Source organism: Camelus dromedarius, chromosome 12, assembly GCF_036321535.1.
Source record: "Camelus dromedarius isolate mCamDro1 chromosome 12, mCamDro1.pat, whole genome shotgun sequence".
Lineage (NCBI taxonomy): Eukaryota > Metazoa > Chordata > Mammalia > Artiodactyla > Camelidae > Camelus > Camelus dromedarius.
The window spans coordinates 63,472,148-63,496,336 of record NC_087447.1 but is presented as its reverse complement, the minus strand read 5'-3'; the positions used below and the strand labels follow the sequence as shown (position 1 = coordinate 63,496,336).

The 24,189-nt window shown below is 48.6% G+C and overlaps 1 protein-coding gene across 1 annotated transcript; it reads left to right on the top strand.

Moving 5' to 3' along the window:
• The first annotated feature begins 967 nt into the window (after nt 1–967).
• On the top strand, nt 968–23,656 carry VSTM5 (V-set and transmembrane domain containing 5). Its single transcript, XM_031460581.2, has 4 exons — nt 968–1,093; nt 18,175–18,501; nt 18,615–18,755; nt 18,887–23,656. Exons 1-4 carry the CDS (start codon nt 1,003–1,005, stop codon nt 18,928–18,930), a joined length of 603 nt encoding a protein of 200 aa, XP_031316441.2. The 5' UTR covers nt 968–1,002; the 3' UTR covers nt 18,931–23,656.
• Nucleotides 23,657–24,189: the final 533 nt, after the last annotated feature.

The following is a 24,189-nucleotide window of genomic DNA, read 5'->3' as shown; positions in this document are numbered from 1 at the left end:
TTGCTTTAAGTCCCCATAGCATCCTGGGCCTCCCTTATCAAAGAGACAGAAGCATCATACACCAATTGCTCATTTTTCTAGCACCCACCCCCTGCTAAGATTTCTAAAGACTACTATCTTGTTCATAGTTGTATTCTCAGCTCTTAGCACAGTGCCCAGTTTCATCCCACAATGTTTTATGAGTACCTACAAAGTGCCAGGCCCTGTGCAAATAAGTGGGCTCTCAGTGAACACTTTTTGGATGGATGGATGGATGGATGAATGGATGGATGGATGGGGATGGATGAATGGATGTGTGTGCAGTGGGTGGGTGGATGGTGGATGAACGAATGGTGGATGGTGAATGGTTGATGGGTGGGTGGATGGATAGGTGGGTGGATGACTAGTTGGGTGGGTGGGTGGATGGATGGTGGGTGTATGGGTGAATGAACAGGTGGGTGGGTAGATGGTGGAGAGATATCATCACTGTCCAATGAAATGGCTCCACCCAGAGCAGCCTGAGGCTCCCTTGTCCTCCTACTCTCACTTCTCTCACCCCAGGCAGTCACTGTACTTTCCTAAAAGCCTTCTTATTTCATATGGAGCCATCAGATGGTCTCTCCTGGGTACTCAGGCAACAGCTAATACTTTCCCTCCCTTTTGCTATCCAGCATCCAGTTGTATCTTGAATCAATACCAGTAAGCTGGGTGTGAACGGAAGGTGATTACTATTTGCCATTATTTACCTCTGAGTGTGTGCATTCCAACTGCTTCCATTCTCCTCTCTCTCTTTCTCTCCCTCTCTCTCTCCTTCCCTCCGCCCCTTTCTTCTCCACTCCTTGGGAACTGGTTCAACCAGAGTACAACCAGCTCATCTGCATCTCGCCCCAGCGGACCTGCAGGAGGCAGCGGAGGCGGCGGGCGGGCAGGCGGTGCAGCGGCCGCTGCGACAGCGCACAGCCGGGCGCCGCGCCGCGCCGCCCAGGACGCCAATGCCCGGCCCGCGGCGCACGGGGCTCGCTCATGAGGCCTCTGCCGAGCCGGAGCAGGAAGAGCCGCGGCCTCTCGCTGGGAGTCTTCGCCCTCTGCCTGGCCGCAGCCCGCTGTCTGCAGAGTAAGCGCGGGGCGGGCCCGGGCGCGGGGCGCGGGGCGCGGGGCGGGTGGCTGCCGGGTGGGTATCTGACAGGAAACCGCCGCCTCCCGCGGGGTCGGGCGCGGCCGGGAGCGAAGGCCCCGGCACTGGCGGGACTCCCCCGGGCCGGCTCCTGGGCCACTCGGGGTGCGCGCCTGGCGCCCCTCCCCGGGCGTTATCAGAGCCGGAAGCCGCCCGGGAGATAAGCGGCTGGGCCCGGTGGCCGCCGCCTCTGCAGCACTTGTATTACTTTTTCCTGGTGTAGCCCGACTGCAGCCCAGGTGTCCATGACCCCCGGGGCACGCGGGCCCCGCCCCCTACTGCGGGGACCCCCCGCTCCCCTCCCGCGCGTTCCCTGGCCCCGGCGCCGGTCCGTGTGTCTGTAGGCCTCCTCACCTCTCAGATAAACCCACGACAGACTCTCCTGAAGGGAAAAGGTAGGGGGTGGGGGTGCGGCCGAATCCCTCCAGCCGGAGGTGGTCCTCCCCGCTCTGCCCCGCGGAGGGTTTCGGTGGGCGGGCGGGCGGGCCCCGGAATCCCCGCCCCGGCTCGGTGAGTCTGAATCACCTCGCAGCCCCGCAGACTCCCGTGGACGCAAACCGCGGATTAGAACGCAGTTCTGCTTTCTCATTTACTCGCTATCATTGTGGTCATTCCTGTTCTACATACTAGTCAGCTGAGGTTTAGAGAATGCCCAGTGCTGGGCCACGGGAGGTAGGGGGACTATAGTCAGTGCCGGCACTTCCTAAGCACGTATGCGTTCACCGTCCCGGGGACTTTACGCGACTTCTATCCCTTAATCCTGAGGGCAACCCTGTGAAAACAGTGCCACTCTTAATTCCTGCTTCGCCAGTGAGGAAACAGGCACGGCGTCACAGCTAGTCAGTGGTGGAGCTAGAATTTAAACCTGGGCAGTCTAGCACAGTGTGCCCATTGACACCTCTCTCTGTGCTAGAGCCCAGTTTTGGAGATTGCAAATCTCAGAAACCCAGAAACACTGGGATGGGGCACATGCCTCTGGCTGGCTGTGGAGCAAGAAATAGCCTATTGGTCCATCAGGTGTGTAGGTGTATTTGGCATTGCACTGACCTTTTCTATTGTTTTTCAACCTTCCAACACGTGTTTCCAACCAACGTTCTCTTTTTGGAAGGGGGTTGAGGGGGGAGGTAATTACGTCTAATTTACTAATGTTTTTAAATGTAAGTACTGGGGACTGAGCCCAGGACCTCATGCATGCTAAGCTTGCACTCTGCCACTGAGCTACACCCTCACTGCACAACCACCGTTATGCAACAGCTATACAGCTGCCCCTGGCATTTGGGGGCCAGACGTTGGCCACAGTGTTTATTATTCATTTATTCACCCACACATTCACCAGCACTCTCTGCCTTCAGGAAGCAGGCCACAGTGTTACTGGAGATACCATGGTGCACAGCCTTGTCCTCAGACAAGCAAACAGAAATACCAGCTTGGGGTGGCAAGTTCTGAGAGGCAAGAGGTGCCAAAGTTCTGGAAGCCCTGGAGGCTCAGAACCCAGACTTGGGGAACCAGGGCAAGCCTCCCAAAGGGGGCCACACCTACCCAGTGACAGATGGGCAGGAGCAGCCCGGGCAGTGGGACAGAGGGAACGCAGGATGTCCTAGAGAAAAAGGACACATGTGCAAAACCTGGAGAAAGGGTCAAAGTTTTGCAATTCTCCATTGAATGTTTGACTCCTGCAGAGCTATAAGCTCCAGGAAGGCAGGCACCCGTTCTCAGCTCTGGGTCCCCAGAGTTTGTCCAGGGCCAGCTAGAGTCTACCCCCTTAAAGGTACTGAGTGGGTGCGCACCTACCTGATGGAGGCCTGTGCTTCTGGGCCAGCCCTGATGATGTAGAGAGAGCCTCCTCCTGTTACCAGCTCCCTGATTCTCTGCTTCTTTAGCCTCTGTCCAAAGCTTCCACCCAGAAAGTCAGATATTCATCATTTACACTGAAGTCTGAGTGAAAGCATGCCCCGTGAACGCAGACACAGGAACACCCTGCATTTGAAGCCTTTTCTCTATGAATGAGACTATTATGGATTGAATGTTTGTGTCCCCCCAAAATTCATACGTTGAAACCCTAACCTCCCAATGTGATGGTATTTGGAGGTTGGACCTTTGGAAGATAACTGGGTTTAGATGAGGCCATGATGGTGGGGACCCCATAATGGAAGTAGTGTCCTTAAAAGAAGACGAAGAGAGACCAGAACTCCCTCTCTCTGCCGTGTGACCACGTAGCAAGATGGCAGCTGGCACCTTGATCTTGGATGTCCCAGCATCCAGAACTATATTGTTAAAATCACCGAGTCTATGATGTTTTGTTATAACAGCCCAAGATGGCTAAGACAGAAATTGGTACTGAGAGATGAAGTGCTGCTGTTACAAATACCTAAAAATTTGGACGCAGATTTGGGGCTGGGTAATGGGTAGAGGCTGGAGGAGTTTAGAGGTAAATGCTGGAAATAATAGACTTTAAGGGCAATTATGGTGAGATTTCAGGTGGAAATGAGGAACACATTGTTGGGCAGTAGAGAAAAGGTGATCCTTGTTCAAAAGTGGCAAAGAACTTGGCTGGGACCTGTGCTCATGTTCAAGCATTCTGTGGAAGGTAGAACTTGGGGGTGATGAAATTAGATCGTTAGCTGGGGAGATTTTGAAGCCAAGTGTTGAAGGAGCAGTTTGGTTCCTCCTGTCTGCTTACAGTAAAATGCAAGAAGAGAGAAATGACTTGAAAAAGGAATTCTTAAGGGAAAAGAAACCAGAACTTAAAGATGTGGAAAATCTCAGCCTGTCCATGTTACAGAAAAAAGAGGCAGCATGTTCAGAAGAGAACATGAAGCCTGTGGCCAAAACAACCATCTGATGAGATCAGTCTTGGAGTGAACTGGCTCTCATCAGCCACCGCAGCAGGAACACCGATAGTTTAACTGAAGGGGATGAAGACGATGGAAAGAAGGAAGGCTGTCAGATTTGATAGATCCTACAGGACTGACCTTATGGCTGTTCAGCTATGAACGGGGTGCAATACTTCCAGACAAGAAAAAAATGACTCTGAGGGCAATTCAGTGATCATCAGTGCTGTCTTGGTTTCAAATGGGGGAACCACTGCCTTGTTTTCAACAGGCAAGATGGAGGCCTTCCAGAGCCTCCAGAGGGCAGAGCTGCCCAGCAGAGCCTCTGGGGGACACAGAAATGCCCAGCAGAGCTGCAGGGGTGGGGGCACACTCCTGCCTCAGTGGGTCCAAAAGGCAAGACCACCATCCCAGTGGGTCCAGAAGACAGAGCATCAAACCAAAGAGGATTGTTCTTGAGCCTTAAGAGGTAATGGTGTTTACCTCGCTAGTTTTGGGACTCACATGGGACCCATCCCGCCTTTCTTCCTTCTGATTTCTCCTTTTTGGAATGGGATTGACTATCCCCTGCTTGTCCCACCGCTGCAGTTTGGAAGCACATAACTTACCTGGTTTCACAGGTTCACAGCTAGAGAGTAATTTTCTTTCAAGATGAACTGTACCTCAAGTCTCACCCACATCTGATTTTATGTGGTGTTTAGATGAGCTGAAATGAGTCAAGATTTTTGGAGTTGTTGAGATGAAATGAATGTATTTTGCATGCAAGAAGCACATGAATTTGGAGGGGTCCAGGGACAGAATGATATGGACTGAATGTCTCTCCCTCTGAAATTCGTATGTTGAAGCCCTTACTCCTGATATAATGGTATTTGGAAGTGGGGCCCTTGGGAGCCAATTAAGTTTAAATGAGGCCCTGAGAGTGGGACTTCCATGATGGGATTAGCATCTTTATAAGACGAGGGAGAGATCAGAGCGCCTTTTCTCCACCGCGTGACGACACAGCAGGAAGGTGGCGATCTGCAAGCCAGGGAAAAAGCCCTCACGGAGACCTGAGTGTGTTGGCACCTCGATCTTGGACTTCCCAGCCTCCACAACCATGAGAAGTAATGTCTGTTGTTTATGGCCCCCAGTTTATGGCATTTTGTTATAGCGTTCAGACTGGCTAAAGGGCTTCGAGGCCTTTTCCCTCAGAAAGCTGGCAGGCCTTTTGCAGCTGGCCTAGGTGGGGCGCCTTTCTGGGACCCTTGTTCGTTTCCTTTCTCAGCTCTCAACATGAGAAGTTGGCCATCAGGTCCCTGAGTATCAGTGCTCCCTGTCATTTGGAAACAGATAATCCAAGACTGAAGTAGGAAAGTTTGGTTAATGGCCTGAGGCCAAGTCAGCTTGCTTCCTGTGTTCTAACCCCAGCTTCTAAAAAGCAGCCTCTGTCACACACACATACACACACGCACGCACTTGCACGCACGTGCACACTTGAATACACACACGAGCATCCTGTAGCATCTCCACTTTACCAGCGTGGGGCTGGGTAGAGAGGAGCTGGTCCCCCTGAGTCACTCATGGCCCAGTGCCCAGGAGAACCGAGGAGCAGCGGTGGGGCTGAGCCTGGGTCTGGGGACGGAGTGGATAGGCCAGGGCGGCCACAAGCAGGTGGACCTATGGGTTCTGGGCTTAGCTAGAGGTAGCACAGGTGGGAAGGGGAGGGAAGGCCGGTGTAGGAGGGGGGAATCCCCTGGAGGCTCTGGGGAGACCCTAGGCTCCATCATTCCAGGACAAGGCCCACTGGTCACCTGTGCAGCTGTCCACGGGGCACACAATTACTCTGCACTTACTTGTGTCAGACTCTGCACTGGCCCAGATGAAACAGGCAAATGAGGCGTGGTCTGTCTCCGCACTGCACTCTCAGATTCACAGACAGTGGTCTTGTGTACATTAACTGTACCCACCAGAGAGAGTGGTCTTTGGGTGTGCTTTTAAAAAATGCAGCCATGCTGTACTTGTTACTCAGCAACTTAGTTTTTAGAGCAAATCTTTAGCTCTGTCCACGTTGATAGCAGGCATCTTGCTCCTTCTTCTCAACTGCTTTATGTCCATCACCGTATACATATGCTGCTTTATACTTGGCTGGCCCCCTCCTGATGGACATGGAAGCTTTCAGCTTTTAGCCCTCCCTGGGGAAGAGCGGAGCCCTTATTCAGGGTGCCGAGGGCAGTGCTGGTGCTGTGCACATTGTCTGGAGGATGAGCAAGGTGGGGTGCCACTTCCTGGCTGACAGGCGCCCCCTGCACACACACCTCCTTCCCATGGGGGTAGTGCTCAAAAAATGCCTGGAGGATTACACTGAAGCTATTGAGGGAGGGGCAGCATCAATCAGAAGTCACCCAAATTTCTTTATTCATGGTCTCTGGGGGAGTCATGAGTATATTCCCTGCTGGTCTGGGAAGGGGTGCAGTCAGAAGACCCTCCCTTCTCCATTATCCCCAGGACATAAGGACACCTATATATTTCATCTGCTGTAAGACTTTTTTTTCCTCTAATATTTTGATAGATCTAAAGTCGATGCATTTTGATATATCTAAAGTCAAGATGCATGTTACAAATCAATAGCTCTGCTATGACCTCTGTCACCCTGGACTGAAGCTGAGTCCTTCCCTGGAGAATGTGTATTTCTTCTGTCTGTCCCGGGAAGCATCCTCCTACCTGGGAAGTAGGGATGGAGCAGGTGAGACTGAGTCTTGAAAGATGAGTAAGTGTAGACAGCAGGACAGGGTGGAGAAGAGAGTTACAGGCACAGAGCAAGTGCTCAAAAAAATAGGTGCACTCATCCTCGTGGGGCCTGGCAGGGCCTGGGTGTGCTCAACAACAGAAGGGGAGGTGGGGTCGTAGTATACATATGCTGCTTAGCGTGCATGGACCTTAGCAGAGACCTGCTGGGAACCTGACTGGTGCCCTGCTCAGAGACCCCACTGACACTGCACCCCGTTTCCTGTACTGTCAGGGCCCTAGTCTGCCTGCATCTGGGTATTCCCTGGAACATGGACTTGGAGTAAGAAAGTATTTACTTATCCAGCAGAATCAGGAGTAGGAAAGAGGCAGGATTGGCAAGGTCGAAGTTGGAAGATGATTTTCTCCAGTGACTGGCTTGCTGCGCTGCCAAGGCACCAGTCAGCACTGTGAGCGAACGGAAAAGGACACACTGGACAGTAAAGGGAGCACAGGACGTTCCTTGCTCACTGTGGTCCAGGGTGCACAGTGGCCTCTCCCCTGCCGAGGTGCACCCCTGGGGGCAGGTCAGGCCGGTGCCACGGGGCTTCCTTCCCTGCCCCTCTCGGGCTTCCCGGGGAGTCCCCAGCTGGGAAGGGGCAGGGTCCCAGCCCCAGTGCTGGCTGCGAGCCCTGTATATGGGGCCACCTTCCTTCTCTGAGTGCGCAGGGGCAGAAGGGTGGGCTCACTGGCTTAGTGGCTCTCAGCCAAGGCTATACCTTAGAACCTCCTTGGGGGCTTGTAAGACCTAGAGAGGCCCACGCCCTCCCCCAGTTACTTCCAGATCTTCAAGGGCAGGACCCAGCACTGTCTGGTTTCGAGTTAAGCTCCTGGGGTGACTCTATAATGTGTGACTGGGCAGAGAGCTCCTGAACTAGACCATTTCCAGGTCCCCTCCATTAGTCTTGCCTTAAGGAAACAGCTGGTCAGGAAGCAGGCACCTTTCTCCCATCTTTTGTTCTCAGAACACCCACCATTGTGTGTAGAGGCGTCTTGCTTGTGCCTTATTTGTAGTGTGGTCCTGACGAACCTAGAGATACTCTGCCACCAGGCTTAAGTCAGGAGGCCAGGCTGCTTTGCCAAGCAAGCCAAGTTTGCTTTGGTTCAATAAATGGTTCCTCTGGGAGGGGCACCACGCCAGGAGCCAGGGATACTCAGCACATGACCCAGAGGAGAGGTCATATCCTACCGCGTTGATTTGAGGTCAGATGCCCCGGGAACACTGAGAAAGGCATTTAGGTCAGCTAGGAGCTGGGAGGAGACTTCTTGAAGAAGCCTTGAAGGCAAAGTAGGAGGTAGACAGGTCAGGGGGTGGGAGGGGTGTTCTGAGCAGCAGGAAATAGCACAGACTCAAGCTGTCTTCTCTCCCTCAGGGCCAGTAGTGGGTGATATTTCTTTAGTTAAACTGGACTTTTCAACTTTGGTCAGTTTCTTCATATTCAATCTGATAAGTTGCCTAACAGTTAAAGGAAGGGGGCTTGGGGAGGACTTGTATCTTAGGTGCAAGGTGCTGGAACAGTTCCTCTGATAGACTTACATCATCAGTGCCAAGGGATCAGGAGGGCGATGTGGGTCCCTTGGCAGCAGGCACCTGCTGGGGGACCTAACACGAGGCTCCTATGGCTGTTTGCCCTTCTGTACTAATGTGATATCCCCGCCTTGGGCTTACTGTGGGACAGGATCACATCCCTTTTGGAAGCCAATGCCCAGAAGCAGGACACCAGACTCACTCTTTCCAGTCTACAGCAGAGGAGCTGAGAAGAAGGGTGAGTGTGGTGGCCCAGAAGCCACGAGGCGCTCCACACAGGAGAGAGCACTTAGCAGTGTCTCAGGAGGACAAGGTCATCTGCTGAGAATGAGGAGGAATTGGCGGTCCAAAGAAGTTGGAGGGACCTGGTCATAATAATGATGGGAAAAGGAAGAGTGAGTTTGCGTGGAGAACATAGTAAGGTTGGCAGTACAGAGGGCTCTCTCAAAAGTACGCTGGAAACAGGGTGCTTTGTTGTTCCGGAGAGCGTCTGCTGTGGGGCGTTCTCCCACAGGGCTGATGGCTCAGGTCTCAGGTCTGGGCAGAGAGGAAGTAGAGAGTTGTTGATCCAGGGTGAGGGTTTTGCCAGGCAGAGCTGATGAAAAGACAGAGGCCACTGGAGTTTGTAGAATTTCGGCATGAGTGTGTGGGACATGATGGGCCATGGTACCCAGGCTGGATAGGGAGGGAAATGAGGAGGATGGATTGGGAAGGGCAGAGGGAGTTAGAGTGGAAGGACCAGGAAGGCCAATGGAGATGATGAACAGTAAACAGGAGGGAGAGAAGGTGGTGGTTAGAGCAGGTTGCTTTCCTGGAGGGAGAGGGAAAATGCGAGGATGCTGGATGGTTTGTCAGTGGGGATGCTGGAGGTATGTAGGATGATGCCATACCTTGCAGTAGAGTTGCCAACGTATTTAAAGAATGAAGAGGGAAGACTAGGGGGACAGAGCATTCACAATGATGAGGAGGGAAGAGGGTAGAACAACCTCAAGGAAACAGGATGTTTTTGCCAGAGGGTAGGGGAGTGATGGTCTAAACCAATGCTACCCAATAGAAACCTAACGGGAGCCACACATGCAAGCTATATACGTAATTCTAAATTTTCTGGTGGCCACATTAAACGAATAAAAAGAAATGGTGGTCAAAATTAAGTTTAATAATATATTCTATTTTACCCAATATGTGTAAAATATTATTTTAACATGTATTAAATCTGAAAAATTATTAATGAGGTATTTAACATTCTGGTTAACATACTCAATGCCAAGTCTTTGAAATCTGGTGTTTATTTTACATTTAGAGCACATCTCAGTTAGAACCAGCTAATTTCAAGTGCTCAGCAGCTGCTTGGGGCTTGCAGCTACCATATTGGAAAGCCCAAGTCTACACTCTGGCTTCCTGTTACATCTGTCTCTGAAGTCTTTACTAGCACTGAGAAATGTGCTGTTTTGGGAAACATGAAAGAAGTGAAAAACTCCATCTCTGTTCTCAAAGTGCCTTCTTTATTAGAGGCAGCTGTGGGGTAGCGAGTTTGGTTTCAGTCTCAGCTCATTTTCTGCTTGGCAGGAATTTGGGCACTTATGTCACACTTCTGAGCCTCAGTTTCCTCGTCTGTAAAGTAGTGATCAAATAAGCAAGTGCTGGCGAAGCAAAAAGCTTAAGTCCTTAAACCCAGCCCCCTGCCTGCCTCACAGTTGGAGACAGTGCTTGTGAAGTATGTTGTCAGTTGTGTAAAATGGAATTACTACCATTTTCAAACATAAAAATCTGGGGTTCCCCCCAAATCTTTGGCATGCATTCTATTCATATTTTGGAACACATTGTTTTTATGTAAGTAATTCACAAACTTGCTAAAATATTTCATCTGTCCGAAGGATATAAAGTGAAACGTAAAGCTTACTGCCACCCCAGACACCCAGTCCCCTCCGCAAAGACAGTCCCAGTGCCTGGTTTGGAGAATCCCCTTCCAGAGGTGTTCTGTGCATCTTGCGGATAAGTGTTCATCTCTGTGTGTACACATGTGCATATATGCATATCATAGCTCAAGTGGAAACAATCTCTACACACTGTTCTGCCCTGTGCTTTTTCATTATTTTTAGAGATCTATCTTGTTTTTTCAGTGTCTCTGTAGTATTCTAAAGTATGAATATGGATAATTTTTTAACCCATCATGACATAATAAATATATATTTGGGCTCTGCTCCTGGTTCCTAACAGAGAGCTCATAAAACCCTAGTCATTTTCTGGGTGATAAAGGCATCTTGGGTTATAGTATTTGGTCTTAGTCCCTGATTCCCCACACAGAAGCTTCTAAGACCCTTGGAATCTCCAGAGTGATGAGTGTCTTCTGTTTGCTAATGAGATAACTCTTGGAAGCTGAGAGCCAGTTGGCAGAGGAACCACCCATGTGATTAGAGGTTGGAACTTTCAGCCCCACCCCCAATTTCTGGGGAAGGGAGAGGTATTAGGGATTGAGTCCATCAGTCAGATGGTAGTGGTGATTTAATCAATCATGCCTCTGTAATGGAAACTTTTAAGAAAACTGTAACTGAAAGGGTTGGAGAGCTTCCAACTTACAGCTGGTTGGTCAGAAGTCCAGGAGGCCTGGACTTGTGATTGGTGTATGAAATGGGGGGCAGTCTTGTGAGGCTGAGCCCTTAAACCATGGGGGCTGCACTCACTTCCGGGAGTGTCAGAAGTGTTTTTTGTGGAGTGAGACACAGTTTTCCTTTACTGGCCCCTCACCAGTGAGCACATAGGTTGTGTCCAGCCTTTTTCTGCTGCAGTTGGCTATGCTGTGCTTCAGTGACAATACGTACACGTGCATCTTGGCCTCTGTGTGCCCTTATGACTTGTAGGAAAAGTTCCTAGAAGTGGAATTTCTGGGTCAAGAGGTATGTGCTACTGAATATTTTTATACATTTCACCAGACTGCCCTTCCAGCAGGTCGCACCCATTTGTAATCTCCACGGTGGTGACGGAGTATAACTCCTCCACACTCCTGGCAACATAATGTTCTTCACCTTCTCATATTTCCCAGTCTGATAGCATCCAAGTCACTCAGCTTTCCCAGCCTGGGTTTCGCTGGGCTGTGATCATTGCATGTGACAGCTAGTACTTAACAGGGGTTGCCAATAGAATTGGTGGCTCTTGCTATGTTGGAGTGATTTTTCTCCTTGGGGCACCAATACAAGAACCTGAAGGGAGCAGCCTGCCAGCCTCAATCTAAACCTGCATCTGTCCATGTTGTTTGGGTTTGGCTGACATCCGGGTGACTTCCCAAGGCCTTTGCACAGCAAGATCAGGGAATGGGGGATGTTCCCTCAGGGAGGAGCTGAGCTTTGGTCTCCGAGTAATCGGCCACCAAGAGAGAGGGTTATTACCTGAGCTGACAGGAGGGCTGGGATGCTGCAAATTACGTGCGGGCATCAGTCATCAGTGGTACTCACGGCATCTAAACCTGAAAGCCATTGTTGGGGGTTGCTGTGTTGGCCCCTCATGAAGCTGTGTTTCTGAGATTCCAGGCTCACTTGTTTCAAGAATGGCGGAAGTGAGGCAGGGACGTGGATGTAGTAGTTGGAGCTTAAAGCTGTGCTGTGTCTCCTCCTGGCTGTTTGACTCTCAGTGGACTAGGGGCTGGGAAAGGGGTCTTGCCAGCACCTCCCTCAGCCAGATCTGTCTGTTGCTGTCTCAGCTCAACGCAGATCCTCCCCCCACCCACTCTCCTGATCTCTCCAAATAAGCGCGGTTCAACAAGCAGGGCACACGTGTCTTTGTTTGTTCATATGTATGTCATGTATATGATACATATATACATCGTATTTGTATGTATATGTTACATATATATGTATATGATATATGAGTATATGGTGAGCATCTGTGAAGTGCCAGACCCTGTGCTGGGCACTGGGGTTTCTGAGATGAATCAGAAAGTTCTCCCAGCAAAGAGCTCACAAGCCTAGGGCAGACCTTTTGTGTGCACCCCTTCCCCCAAGTCCAGACCAGGTCTGGCTACACCCAGCACCTCAGGCTGTTTTCAGCTGTTTGGGCTCCAGCCCAGAGTTCTCCTGAAGCTGCACAGACAAGCACACATGGTGGGCCCGGGCCGCGCGGGTGATGTGTGCGGATGAAAAGACCATAGATTCTGCTGCCAGGTTGCCCTTCCTGAAGCCCAGTTGAGACACCGCCACACTTCTATTTGAATACCATCCTGGGTCCTCACTGCCTGCAGATAACTCTTTCTGGGGATCCTCACCTGTGACAGGTTCCTCATGGTACAGCCTACCTGTGTTTCTTACTCACTTGGTCCCAAGCATGGGGCTCCATCATGCCCCTCACTGTTCTCTTGGCTGGGATTGCTCTTTATCCCTTCCAAAATCTTATTCTTCAAGCCTCAGCTTCAGTGGGGTCTCCCCCCTTTCCAGCTCCTGCAAACAAACGTCCTGGCTCATCACGGGGATGGTGAAGACTTCCCTGGATTTACATCTCTGCTCAGCCGCATACTTTGGCAAATTACCTAACCCCGGTGACTTGAACTTGCACCTCTGTGAAGTGGGGATGATGATACACTCTTCACCTAGCTGGCACCCAGGGGCCAGTGCCCTGCTGCTGGGGAAGAGTGGTGAGTGCCGGGCTGGGCCAATCACTGGTGAGAGCCCCTGCTAAGAAGGGGATGCGGCGAGACAGCTGACCCATGGCAAGTGTGTTTGGGAGCCAGAGGGTTAAGGGAAGAGTGGCTTTTGTCCTCTCTGTTTACCCAGAGCTGGCTGCCTCTACACCCTCTTTGGTGCCTCTGAAGTTAGCCATTGTCTGTCTTAGATTTTATCTCTGGTCTTCAACATGTGAGGGTCAGGGTAGCCAACTGTGCTGTTTTGCCCGTGACTGCCCTGATTTTAACACTAAAATGCTCAGGTTCTGGGGAAAGTCTCAGCCCTGGGCAAACCAGGAGAGTTGGTCACCAGAGGCTGAATACACAAGGATGGAGAAAAGTGAATGGTAGGGGTTGCAGCTCCTGGACGGGCACCAGGTGCTAAGCCCCTGCTGGGCCTTACACCGCTTGTGCGACCCCCTCCTCATTGCTCTCTTCCCGAGGTTTTCCAGTCCTCGTTCCACAGCGGAGGAAGCTGAGGCTTTTGTCAGAAGGGATTGTCCCCAGGTCTCACAGCTGGGAGTCCCCGCGGTGAACCCATGCAGATCTTTCCACATCAGGTGTCCCCGCTGCACCTGGCCGCACCTGGAATACCCTTTTGTGATGTGACTCATCACTCCACCACCCTGCTCCACCAAGTTCTGAATTAAGACTCTTGAACTAGGCTTTCTGATGTCTAACTTAGCTGCTTAAGGGCTAGATGAGGATGCTGACGATGATGATGCTTGCTTCCTGGTTCTCATCTGATGATCACACTGGCTGGATAAGTGGCTTTCCAGATAAGTGAGGTGAAAATGAGTTGTATCCTCCATGGCAGGCAATATCTGTCTCCCCATGGATTGATGCTCTTGTCCACCAAAATTGTGGTCTGAACCATAGTGACCTTTATTGTGATTCCAGGAAATATATCCTTTGGAAATAATCCATTTTTTAAAAGCAGCAAAGTATTACCTCTGTATTTTACTTGTAAGAAAAGGAATAAGGAGCCATTCTGAATATTATATTCCAGACCGTTGCTCAGTAGCTGGTGTCGCCTGCCTGGTACTTTCTCCCTGATTAGTTCCCAGGGGGGTCTCACCAGCTCCAGTAAATCAGGCTTTCAAGAAGCCCCTTGGTTCAGGTTCCAGGGATTTCTGCCTTGGTAAAATCTTCAGTTCTGTGACCTCTTCCTTAAAGGAGGCATCTGCATCTATCTGGGAAATAGGTAGAATTTAGTTCTTCTTTCCACATGGAATTCAAGTAAAGATGAAGAGCAAGGTACATAAGAAATGACAACATAACGCCATTTGCAGCAACAGGGATGTCCCTGGAGAATGTCATTCTAAGTGAAGTCAGCCAGAAAGAGAAAGAAAAATACCATATGATATCACTCATATGTGGAATCTAAAAAAAAAGAAGACTACAAAGGAACTTAAAAATATAAAACAGAAACAGACTCACAGACATAGAATACAGACTTGTGGTTGTCAGTGGGGAGTGGGGTGGGCAGGGACAGACTGGGAGTTTGAGATTTATAGATACTGACAGGTATATATAGAATAGATAAATAAGTTTATACTGTATTTCACAGGGAAATATATTCAAAATCTTGTAGTAGCTCATGGTGAAAAACACTGTGAAAACAAATATATGTATATTCATGTATGACTGAAAAACTGTGCTGTACACCAGAAATTGACACAACATTGTAAACGGACTATAACTCAGTAAAAAAAAAAAAAAAGGTGAAGAGCAAGGTAAACTTTTAAACTTTAAACTTTGCTCACCAGATTGCTTGGTCTAATCAGGAGAATTTTACAAGATTTTTAAAACACTTTTTAATTACCAATTTAATCAATGTGAAAACTTGAAAATGATGTATAACTTGAAAAAGTTCTTTCACCATCCAGTCTCTAATAGAAAATCGCTTTTCACACAGCATATATTACTCCAACATTTTTCTGTACAAAATGCATACATATTAGCATATATTTATACAAATATAAATAAGATCACAGCATACTGTTTTATAAATTTATGTTTTTCTTTGTTTTGCTTGTTCCTATTTTTTAATTTTTTTAAAGTAAGCACTTTCTTTTATTTATTTATGGGGGAGTAATTAGGCTTATTTATTTATTTCTTTTTAATGGAGGTAGTGGGGATTGAACCCAGGACCTCGTGCATGTAAATTTATTTTTTAATTGAGTAACATGTCATAGGCATCTTCCTTTGCCCACATAAAGCTCATTCTTGCTAATGGCTGCCTGGCATCCATTTTACAAATAAAATCTGATTTATTGGGCCAGCCTCCTTGAGTAGAACATTTGAGCCAGGTCTGAATATTGGTCTAGCCACTAAGTTCCTCTGGACTTGTCCTGGCATGATTTTAGCATGAGCTGCAAGGGTGGTTACTCATTAATTCAACTTTTTAAACAGTAGACAAGCAGCTTGCCTTTAAACTCTTGGAACTGTTGATTTTCCATCATTGCCATACCCTATTTATTCCTATTTCTGTGTGTCAGGCGGAGGAATTCTTTGTTCTGAAAACCCAGTTAAATGCCTGGTTAGTTTGTCTGATTAGGAGGAGGTTTTTATGGTCAAAAGAAAATATAGGAACTAACAAGGACCAGTTGGCCAGTTTCCAGCTGTGTCGGCATCTGGGAAACTGGGCTTTTATTTTTGTTTGTTTTTCGGTATTGCTGTTTCTTGGGCCAAAGTAACAACTGCTCAAAATGGAGATCCCTAAGGCTATTAAAAGTACTGGTAGACACCCAGGAGACTGGTCTGTCAACAACCTGGACCAACATGGTTAACAGAGGGTGCACATGTAATACACATAGTTGATGACCAGGTTTGTCATTAGTTCTAAATACGGTTCCCCAAATCTTACAGTCATCACAATCCCAGCTGCTCATACTGGAGGTCAGGGAAATCAGAAAACATAGATAAATAGATAATAAGTTGATAGTCACCAAGTAGAGAGGAAAACCTCTGTGTTTTGAATCAGTCAGAACTGCATTCAAATCCCATCGTTGCCATTTCCCAGCTACATGGGCATGCTGCTGACTCTCATGTCAAACAATAAAAGTACTGTTAAAAAAAACACCTAATGAACATTTAATATAGTAACAGGCACATAAAGTCTTGACTAAACTGTAGTTCTCTTTGCTGTGTGTTTTAGCTTTTAAATGTGCATAATTTTTAGCTTTTAGATGTGCCTAATTTTTCAAACCACCCAAGCAGCAACATTTCTATCAGAACGGCTCACCCTTCTTGCTACTATAATTATTGGTATTCATTTATTCATTCAACAAACATTTATTGACCAATCACTATGTGTCAGGCATTGTGCTGGGTGTGGGGAACACTGAGATGAAGAAAATACGTAATTCCTGCTATCCAAGGGCTGACTGGGAACTTGACCTCTGTTTTCTTCCAGAGAGAGAGAAAGCATGAAAGCAAATGTGGAAAAATGTTAATAGTTGGTGAATTTAGGTGAGGGTGTATAGATATTAATTGTACTTGTCTTTCAACCTTTCTGTGAGTTTAACATTTTTTAAAATTAGAGTTGGGGAGAAAATATTTTTCCATTACTAAGTCTTGAAAGCCATTATTACCTCCCAGTTTTTCGGCATGAAGTCTGTCAGATTATCTCCAGTCACTTAGCCAAGCCTTGGGGACACTAGTGGGATATGCTGGGGATGGGAAGAACAATGATAAAGTCCTGGAAAAGTAACAGGCCGGGTTACCTGGAGCCACACAGCAGGGGTCCTGGGGCAGCTGGGCACCCAAAGAGTGAGGGGGCCAAACAGGAAGTGGAAGTGGAAACCCGGGGGTGGGCTTGAATCCTGCTCCGTTCACTACCAGTCTCCAGCCAGCCCTGACCGTTGCTCTCAGCGTGAGGGGCCATCTGTCACATTCTCTGCCCTCCACTGCCAGCCACCGACCTTTGATTTGAGCATAGAGGTTAAATATGTGAGCTTTGGAGTCGGAAGCCCTTGTGTGAATCTCCACCTTGCAGGGTGAACTTGGACAAGCTAGTTAATCATGTTGACAATGAAGTTTCTTATTTGTCAATCCTTGATAGAGTTGCAGTGGGTCATGTGACACTTTGCCAACACGGTGTGTGTAAAGCTGTTAGCACAGGCCCTGTGTGTGATACCTAATCAATCAGTACATAATGACACATACCATCTTAGCCAGTGGCACCACTGTTCACCTACTCACTCATGCAGACACGTCCGCCTGATGCCTGTTTGCCTCGCCCACCTCCACATCTAGTTGTCAGCTTGTTCTGTCCTTCATTCTTCCAAAGGCATCCTCCAGACCGCCTTTCACTCTCTCCAAGGCTGTGTCTCCCTCTCTCATCTAGTCCCTGCAGCAGCCACCTGACTGCTCTTCCCTGTTCTACTCTGGCCCCCTCACCTCCAGGTGTTCTTTCTCCACAGCGACTTTCTCAAGCTTAACAGACAATGTCACATTCTCATCCAAGCCTTCCTCCTTCCCGGGGCTTCCCATCACCCTTGAGTAAAACCCCGCCCTGACCCTGTCTAATGTTCTGTACCGCCTCCATCCCCACCGGTCACTAGTGCCTGTTTCATTTAAAGCGCTTGTTAGTCAGAATGATCTCGTGTGTTTATTTAACCCTTGTATATCTCCCTTATGCAAGGGAAGCTCTAGGGAGTAGTGAATAGTAATCCTGTATTTTGTTCACTGTCTTAGCTTGGGCTGCCCTAACAAAATCTACAGACTTGGGGGATTAAGCAACAGAAATTTGTTTTTGCACAGTTCGGAGGCTAGAAAGTCCAAGATCAAGGTCCTGGCAGGGTTTGGTTTCTGATGAAAGCTCTCTTCCTGGCTTGTAGACAACTGCCTTCTCACTGTGACCTTACATGGCCCTTCCTCCGTGTGTGCCCATGGAGAGAGAAAGAGAGGGAGGGAAGGAGGGCATGTCTCTTCCTATAAAGACATTAATCCTATTGGAGCGGGGCCCCACTCTTATGACCTCATTCAATCCTAATTACTTCCTTAGAGACCCCATCTCCAAATACAGCCACACTGAGGGGTTAGGGCTTCAACATAGAAATTGGGGAGGCTACAAACATTCAGTCCATAACGTTCCCCATTGTAACATCATCATCGGAAACTAGAAGAGAGCCTGGAATGTAATAGCCACTCAATAAATATTTGCCAAGTAAATTAATGCCTTATAGAAGTTCCCTTCACTGTAATTCCATATAAGTGGCCCCACGTATAGCACTCCATCCCGCAGGTCAGGGCGTGTCCCTGTTCATTCCCCAGTCGGCCATCAACGCCACGGTGGAAGAGGACATCCTGCTCTCGGTTGAATACTCCTGCCACGGCATCCCCACCATCGAATGGAAGTACACGTCCAACTGGGGAGTGCAGAAGATAGTGGAGTGGAAGCCAGGGACTCAGGCCAACATCTCCCAAAGCCACAAGGACAGGGTCTGCACCTTCGACAACGGCTCCATCCAGCTCTTCAGTGTGGGCGTGAGGGATTCCGGCTACTATGTCATCACGGTGACCGAGAGCCTGGGGAGCAGTCAGTTTGGCACCATCGTGCTGCACGTGTCGGGTAAGACCCCCCCGGGGCCCCGGCGCCTCTCTGGAACTGCGAGTGTGCGGGAGGCCGACTTCATGATATTAAAAGAGACGTTATCTTCCCCCTCCCCTCACCCTGCCCCGTAGAGATCCTCTATGAAGACCTCCACTTTGTCGCTGTCTTCCTTGCTTTTCTCGCTGCCGTGGCCGCAGTGTTAATCAGCCTCATGTGGGTTTGTAATAAGTGTGCGTATAAATTCCAGAGGAAGAGAAGACACAAGCTCAAAGGTAATTCTCTGGACCTTGTGATGATCAGTTCATGCTTTAATGGCCAGAGGTGGCATGTGTTACCTTGTTCTCACCAAGCAACCACCCTTGGCCAGTGTGTGCAACTCGTGTATTTGTCTTTTGCTTTGCAGAGAGCACCACTGAGGAGATTGAGCTGCAAGATGTGGAGTGTTAGCCGAGGCCGAGCCCCGTCACATTCCTACCTCAAGAGGAAAACGTTCTTTTCCAACGAAAGGAGCAAACATGGCCAGGCCACCCCATGGCCTCCTGTTCCGCCACAGCCGCCCATTCCTGATGGGACCACTGGACATTTACAGGGTTGATTGCGTGGGGCTGAGGACTCTGGATTGGATACAGTCAGCTCTGGCACCTGCACGGAGTTCAGGGAGGAGAGCACTGGAGGCTGTGAGCTGAACTTGGCTGCGGCCTTGGGGCCATGTTGACTTGTAACCAGGGGCCCAGGGAGGGCCCTGGCTGTGGCCTTGCTCCACTCTGCTTTGGCTAGGGCATGGCCGTTGGAGGGATTCTTGGATCCAGAGTCAGAGTATTTCCAGATCAAGTGCACAGCCAGCTTCGGAACAAGCTCTCTGTGCCCCGATCTCCTCCGCTGTACCCTCCTCCTGGGAGTTGCGTGAGAGCCTGAGAGGCAGAGGCAGAAGGAAAGAGACTACTGTTTTGTAACGAGCTGCTCAGAGCAGGAGAGGTCCCCGCCATGTCCTGGAGCTTTAGGGAGGGACCAGCACTGGAAACAAGGAATAAGCAGAAAATTATCTTTCCCTCTCTTGCTCCAACATTAATTGCATTTTCCCTTCTATGGCCCTGACTGAGGCCGGCGTGAGGAAAATAGTCCATCTCCACCATGGGCCATGTCTGGCCTCCTGCTGGCCCCCTGACAGGCTGGGTCGCGCTACCTGTGTGGAGGCTGGGCCTGCAGACTGGGTCGTGCAACCGGAAAGCCAGTCAGCGCAGGCTTCGAATCTGTCCCCTCAGTCACTCACACCTCCTGCCTCCAGTCAGGGCCTGGCTCGCTCCCAGCTGGGTAAGGAGCACTACCTCTCAGTCAGGGTATCAAGTGAAGCCCGCAGTGGCGTAAGTCGATTGAAGGAAAGCATAAGGAATCTTCAAGAGCCTCGGAAGCAATAAGCACTATACTATCCGAGTCCTGGAAAATGGTGAAATGCCCGGGGCGTACTGGGGCTCCAGGTGAACCTGGGGACTGGATCCCAGCCGGCCGTGGTCCGTAGTCTCTCAAGCTATCGGCTGCCGTGTTTACATGAGTTCATCCCAAGCTCTAAGGCAGGCGTGAATTTATTTTCCATTCTCTCCTCTCTCTCCAACATTCTTAGCTGCAAGCCAAAGGTACCGCCCCGATTGTTGGTGGAGGCTGAGCTTAGAAGCTGTGTCCCCAGCCCTCAGCTGCAAATTCACCCATGCAAGCATGAAGGAGAGCTAGAACATTGTCTTCTCGCTCACTTCAAGTCTCCAGTGTCTGTGTCTTTTCTGCTTCTCGTGTGGCAGGTAAGAAGTTGCCTGGAGAAGCTGGCCTGAGGCCTTTCCTTAAATAATGAACCCAGGGTTACAGGAAGGGATCTTTTAGAAGAACTCGGATGGGAGCTGTCCGGGACCTAGAGCAGAGCTCCAGCAGCACTACCAGACTTCAAAGGCAAGAGAGCAGTTATCTGCACAGCTGATTTGTAGCCCAAGCACGTGACCAGGAGAAGCGGTTCACCCCAGGCCACCTCTTGGACACACGTGTATGAACACGCACACCTGTGCCCTCTCCATGGCAGCAGTCAGAGGAACCAGGCATGCGCCAGGAAGGATGGGTGACCAGTGCCATGAAGAAGCAGGGTGAGGAGCGCCAGAGAGTAAAGGGGATCAAGGATAATCTGATGATTTCTTCCTCCTCTTTCATGCAGAAAGCCCAGTGGCAGGAAGCTGGTTTGATGTGGGTAGCTGTTGCAGTCTGTCCTCTTGACGCTGCCCGCTTTCCAGAACTATCCCTCTCAGCTTCTCAGAAGTCAGGGGTGGTCACTGTAATAAAAAGAGAAATAGAAAAAGAATACCTAGTGAGAAAGCCCCCCTCCCCACAAACCCACATGTAAATTAAATTCCACCCCCAAGTCTTCCTGAAAGGTTATTCCCTCAGCTTTCCATTCCTTTATTTTGCACTTTTAAAGCTCCCCCCATTTTGAATATTCCTGGGGAGAGTTCTTGATTCTTGAGCCTGAGGTTTTTGTCTATTTTTCAAAAAAGAAAATATTAAATCAGAGGTTTAGCCACTGTAAATGTTCAACTCTTAAGTTATGTTTCAAACTGTGAAAAGAAAAATTGTTTTAAAGGCTGAAATAAAACCTGAAAATAAAGCCCTGGTCCTTTTTGTGTGAGCCCATCCCTGCGGGGAACTCAGAGGCCCTGGGAGAGGTTTCCATCAGCTTGTGACTGACAAACATTGCCAGCCACATCAGTAAACAAAGAACCTGCAGCCATCAAGTCATCAGCCAACCACTGCCGCCCCCAACGGTGAGCTGGAGGGAACTCTGGATGGAGACCAGCAGGCTGGGGCTGCCAAGTCCTCAGCCTCTGCAGCCGCCCGTAACAGTGCCCCCTGGGAGACTCAGGATGGGAAAGAACAGGATACTGGCCCTAGAGAGCTAAAGTACACATCAAAGGAATGATTTCAGTGAGCCCAGACTTTTGCACTTTCCTATACGTAGAAAAGCACTAAGTTCCTTAACTTGAGATACGGGGTTTTCTTTAACAGTCATCTTCTGATGTTCCGACTACCTGGTCTTTGTTGCAAAAACTCTTATATCCTGGCTCCTCCCCTACCTCTTTGGAACAATCTCAGAAAGATCTGAGAGGCTGCCTCCTGGGCTTGAGGTCCTCAGAATGTCTGCTGAATAAAAGGTAACTCTTAACTTGTAGGTTGTGCTTTTACTTTTCTTTTTTTCTTTTTTCTTTTTTTTCCAGCTGACAAGCTGTAGACAAAACCCTCAGCCACAGCCAGGGGCCTGGCAGATTTTTTAAAACGACAATGGACTTCATCACCTTGATTCTAACCATAAACATTCTTTAGCAATTCTGAAAAACAACACGTTATTAGCACCATTATTCTCCCCTGGATTGTAACCAGAAGACTGAAGTTTTTTGCTTCTAGAGTATTAACTGTGGTTCAGTACATTCCTTCCTGCTTCTCAAAAGGGCTAAAATGAGGATATGGTAGTTGTACCACATCGTTCAGTGGTACATAAGATGCCAGACGGAACTTATGTGCTTTGTCAACAGAATGTCCTCTCAGATTGTGATCTAAGAAACCGAAAAGGGACATATTGTTCTTCCTTATCTGATGGTGTTCTGGATACTCAAGGAAACAGGGAAGCCTTGTCCTCTGAAGCCCATGTGAGATGCTAAATACCCACAGGACTTCATGCTCCATCTGCCTTGAAATCCTACCACACAAAGATGAGGAGCAAAGGCAGTGAGAGAGAAGGTTATCAGGATATCTTGTTCCTTCAGGGGTGCAGGGACACGCCCTGAGGATCACTATAACAAGGGCAGAGAAGAGGCGGCAGGACAGAATGCTGGGAGATGGAACCAAGGGGAGCCAAATACGATGGGGGGATCCCCAGGGTCCAGATACAAATGCAGCCTCCTTGACCACACTGGAGGGGAGGCTGGGGGAAAGGAAACCCTTCCTCTGTAATCAGGCTTTATATATCCAGCACATTTCTTCTGCTCAGTTTCCGGGGAAGCCTGAGATGCCTCTAGTTTTATTAAAAGCAGAGCAAGTCCCTGCGGCTTTTGATGACAGTCTGTTAACCCCAAAAGGGAAAGGGAAAAGATCCCAGTTCTTGTCATATTCGAAAGATAAGATTACAGATGGGAGGCGGTGTGTTGTGCAGCAGCAGATTTTAAGGATTTATTTAGGAAGGGAAAAGCACACCCCCAAGAACGGGAGGAAAGGCAGCGGTCTCTGCCCCTTCTCTTATACCCTCCCTCAGAGGTGGCCTTTTGATTGATGGACGGCTCTTGCCCCTCGAATGCTTAGTCGTGTTTGTCCCGTTTGCATATACCCTTACCTGTCGTGTACATGGAAAAACCCATGGCGCAGCCTAAACCGCAATGTTAATTATATTACAATGAGCATTGGGTCATGTCCGGTTAGGTCCTTCTCGCTACCACACAGCTGTGGCTGTCGGGTTCTAACCGATTTCTTACTGGCACTCATTTAGAAGTTACAGTCCCTTTAGGCTGAAGGCAGGCATAACCATCTCCTGGACCATCCTCCCTCTCCCCCACCGATCTGCCCGGTGCCCCCACTTATCTACCTACCTAATACGTCCACAGCTAGCTTCTGCTGAGGCGTGGTGTGTGTCTCCAATATGTGCACCTCTATACACATCCGTCCCCATCCCTACTGTCAGCTTTTCTAATCCTTGACAGCATGGTTGTTGAGATCACCATTTCCACTGCCTGTTAAAAATTAGGTGGGCGTTTCGTTTAATTACAAAGATGATAAATCCTTCTTTAAAATTAAAATATTGACGTCTATATTAAAATGAAAAGTTCACCCTGCAATCCTGCTCAATAGTTAACTTTGCTGTTATCCTTCTAGACTTGCTCATGCATATGTGAACATACCAGTCTATGTATACGTACCACAATAAACGTATTTAATCTGTTTTCTTCTTAGGCAAATGGGATTCTGTTATACATTTTACCCTGAAACTTGCCTGTTCACCCTTATTGTTCCTTGGGCATGATTTCATGTTTCTACTTATCCTTAAACATTGCCTGCACAATGCAATTCATTGCATGGATACATTATAATTGTTTGTTCACTGAAAACTTTAATTTCAAATGATATTTACAAAAAATAAATAATCTTGGGTAATCAATCTTTCTATCACATCAGACTTGTTCCTTCAGCCAAGATGGCTTTCTCTCATTAACCAGTGTGTCCGACTCTCTCTCTCTCTCTCATGAATCGCTTTCTCTTTCAGGGAATTCAGTTAATTTTTTAAAATATTGGTGGGTTCTATGTAAAGTTTATCAGAATCTATTTGGGGGAGGGAGAAAGAGCATTGCTAATATAAAATAAATCTGAAGTTGTAAGTTCAGGTTTGACCTTATCAAGTGTACACATAGGTAGATTAAATATTCTGATGCAGCAGACCAGTGGTTGTTTTTTAAAATTTTTTATTGATTTATAATCATCTTACAATGTTGTGTCAAATTCCAGTGTAGAGCACAATTTTTCAGTTACACATGAGCATACATATATTCATTGTCACATTTTTTTCTGTGAGCTACCATAAGATCTTGTATGTATTTCCCTGTGCTGTACAGGACCAGTGGTTGTTAAGGCAGGTCTGTCCCCAAAAATGCTAAAAGTATTTTCCCCTCAGGTACCTCATGGTTTGAAAGGATT

What these genes read in the sequence shown, in the direction of transcription:
- VSTM5 (XM_031460581.2), top strand. Translation starts at nt 1,003, where the DNA reads ATGAGGCCTCTGCCGAGCCGGAGCAGGAAGAGCCGCGGCCTCTCGCTG. An exon ending in CGCAGCCCGCTGTCTGCAGA is followed by an intron (nt 1,094 to 18,174) that starts GTAAGCGCGGGG and finishes TCCATCCCGCAG; the next exon opens with GTCAGGGCGTGTCCCTGTTC. An exon ending in CATCGTGCTGCACGTGTCGG is followed by an intron (nt 18,502 to 18,614) that starts GTAAGACCCCCC and finishes CCTGCCCCGTAG; the next exon opens with AGATCCTCTATGAAGACCTC.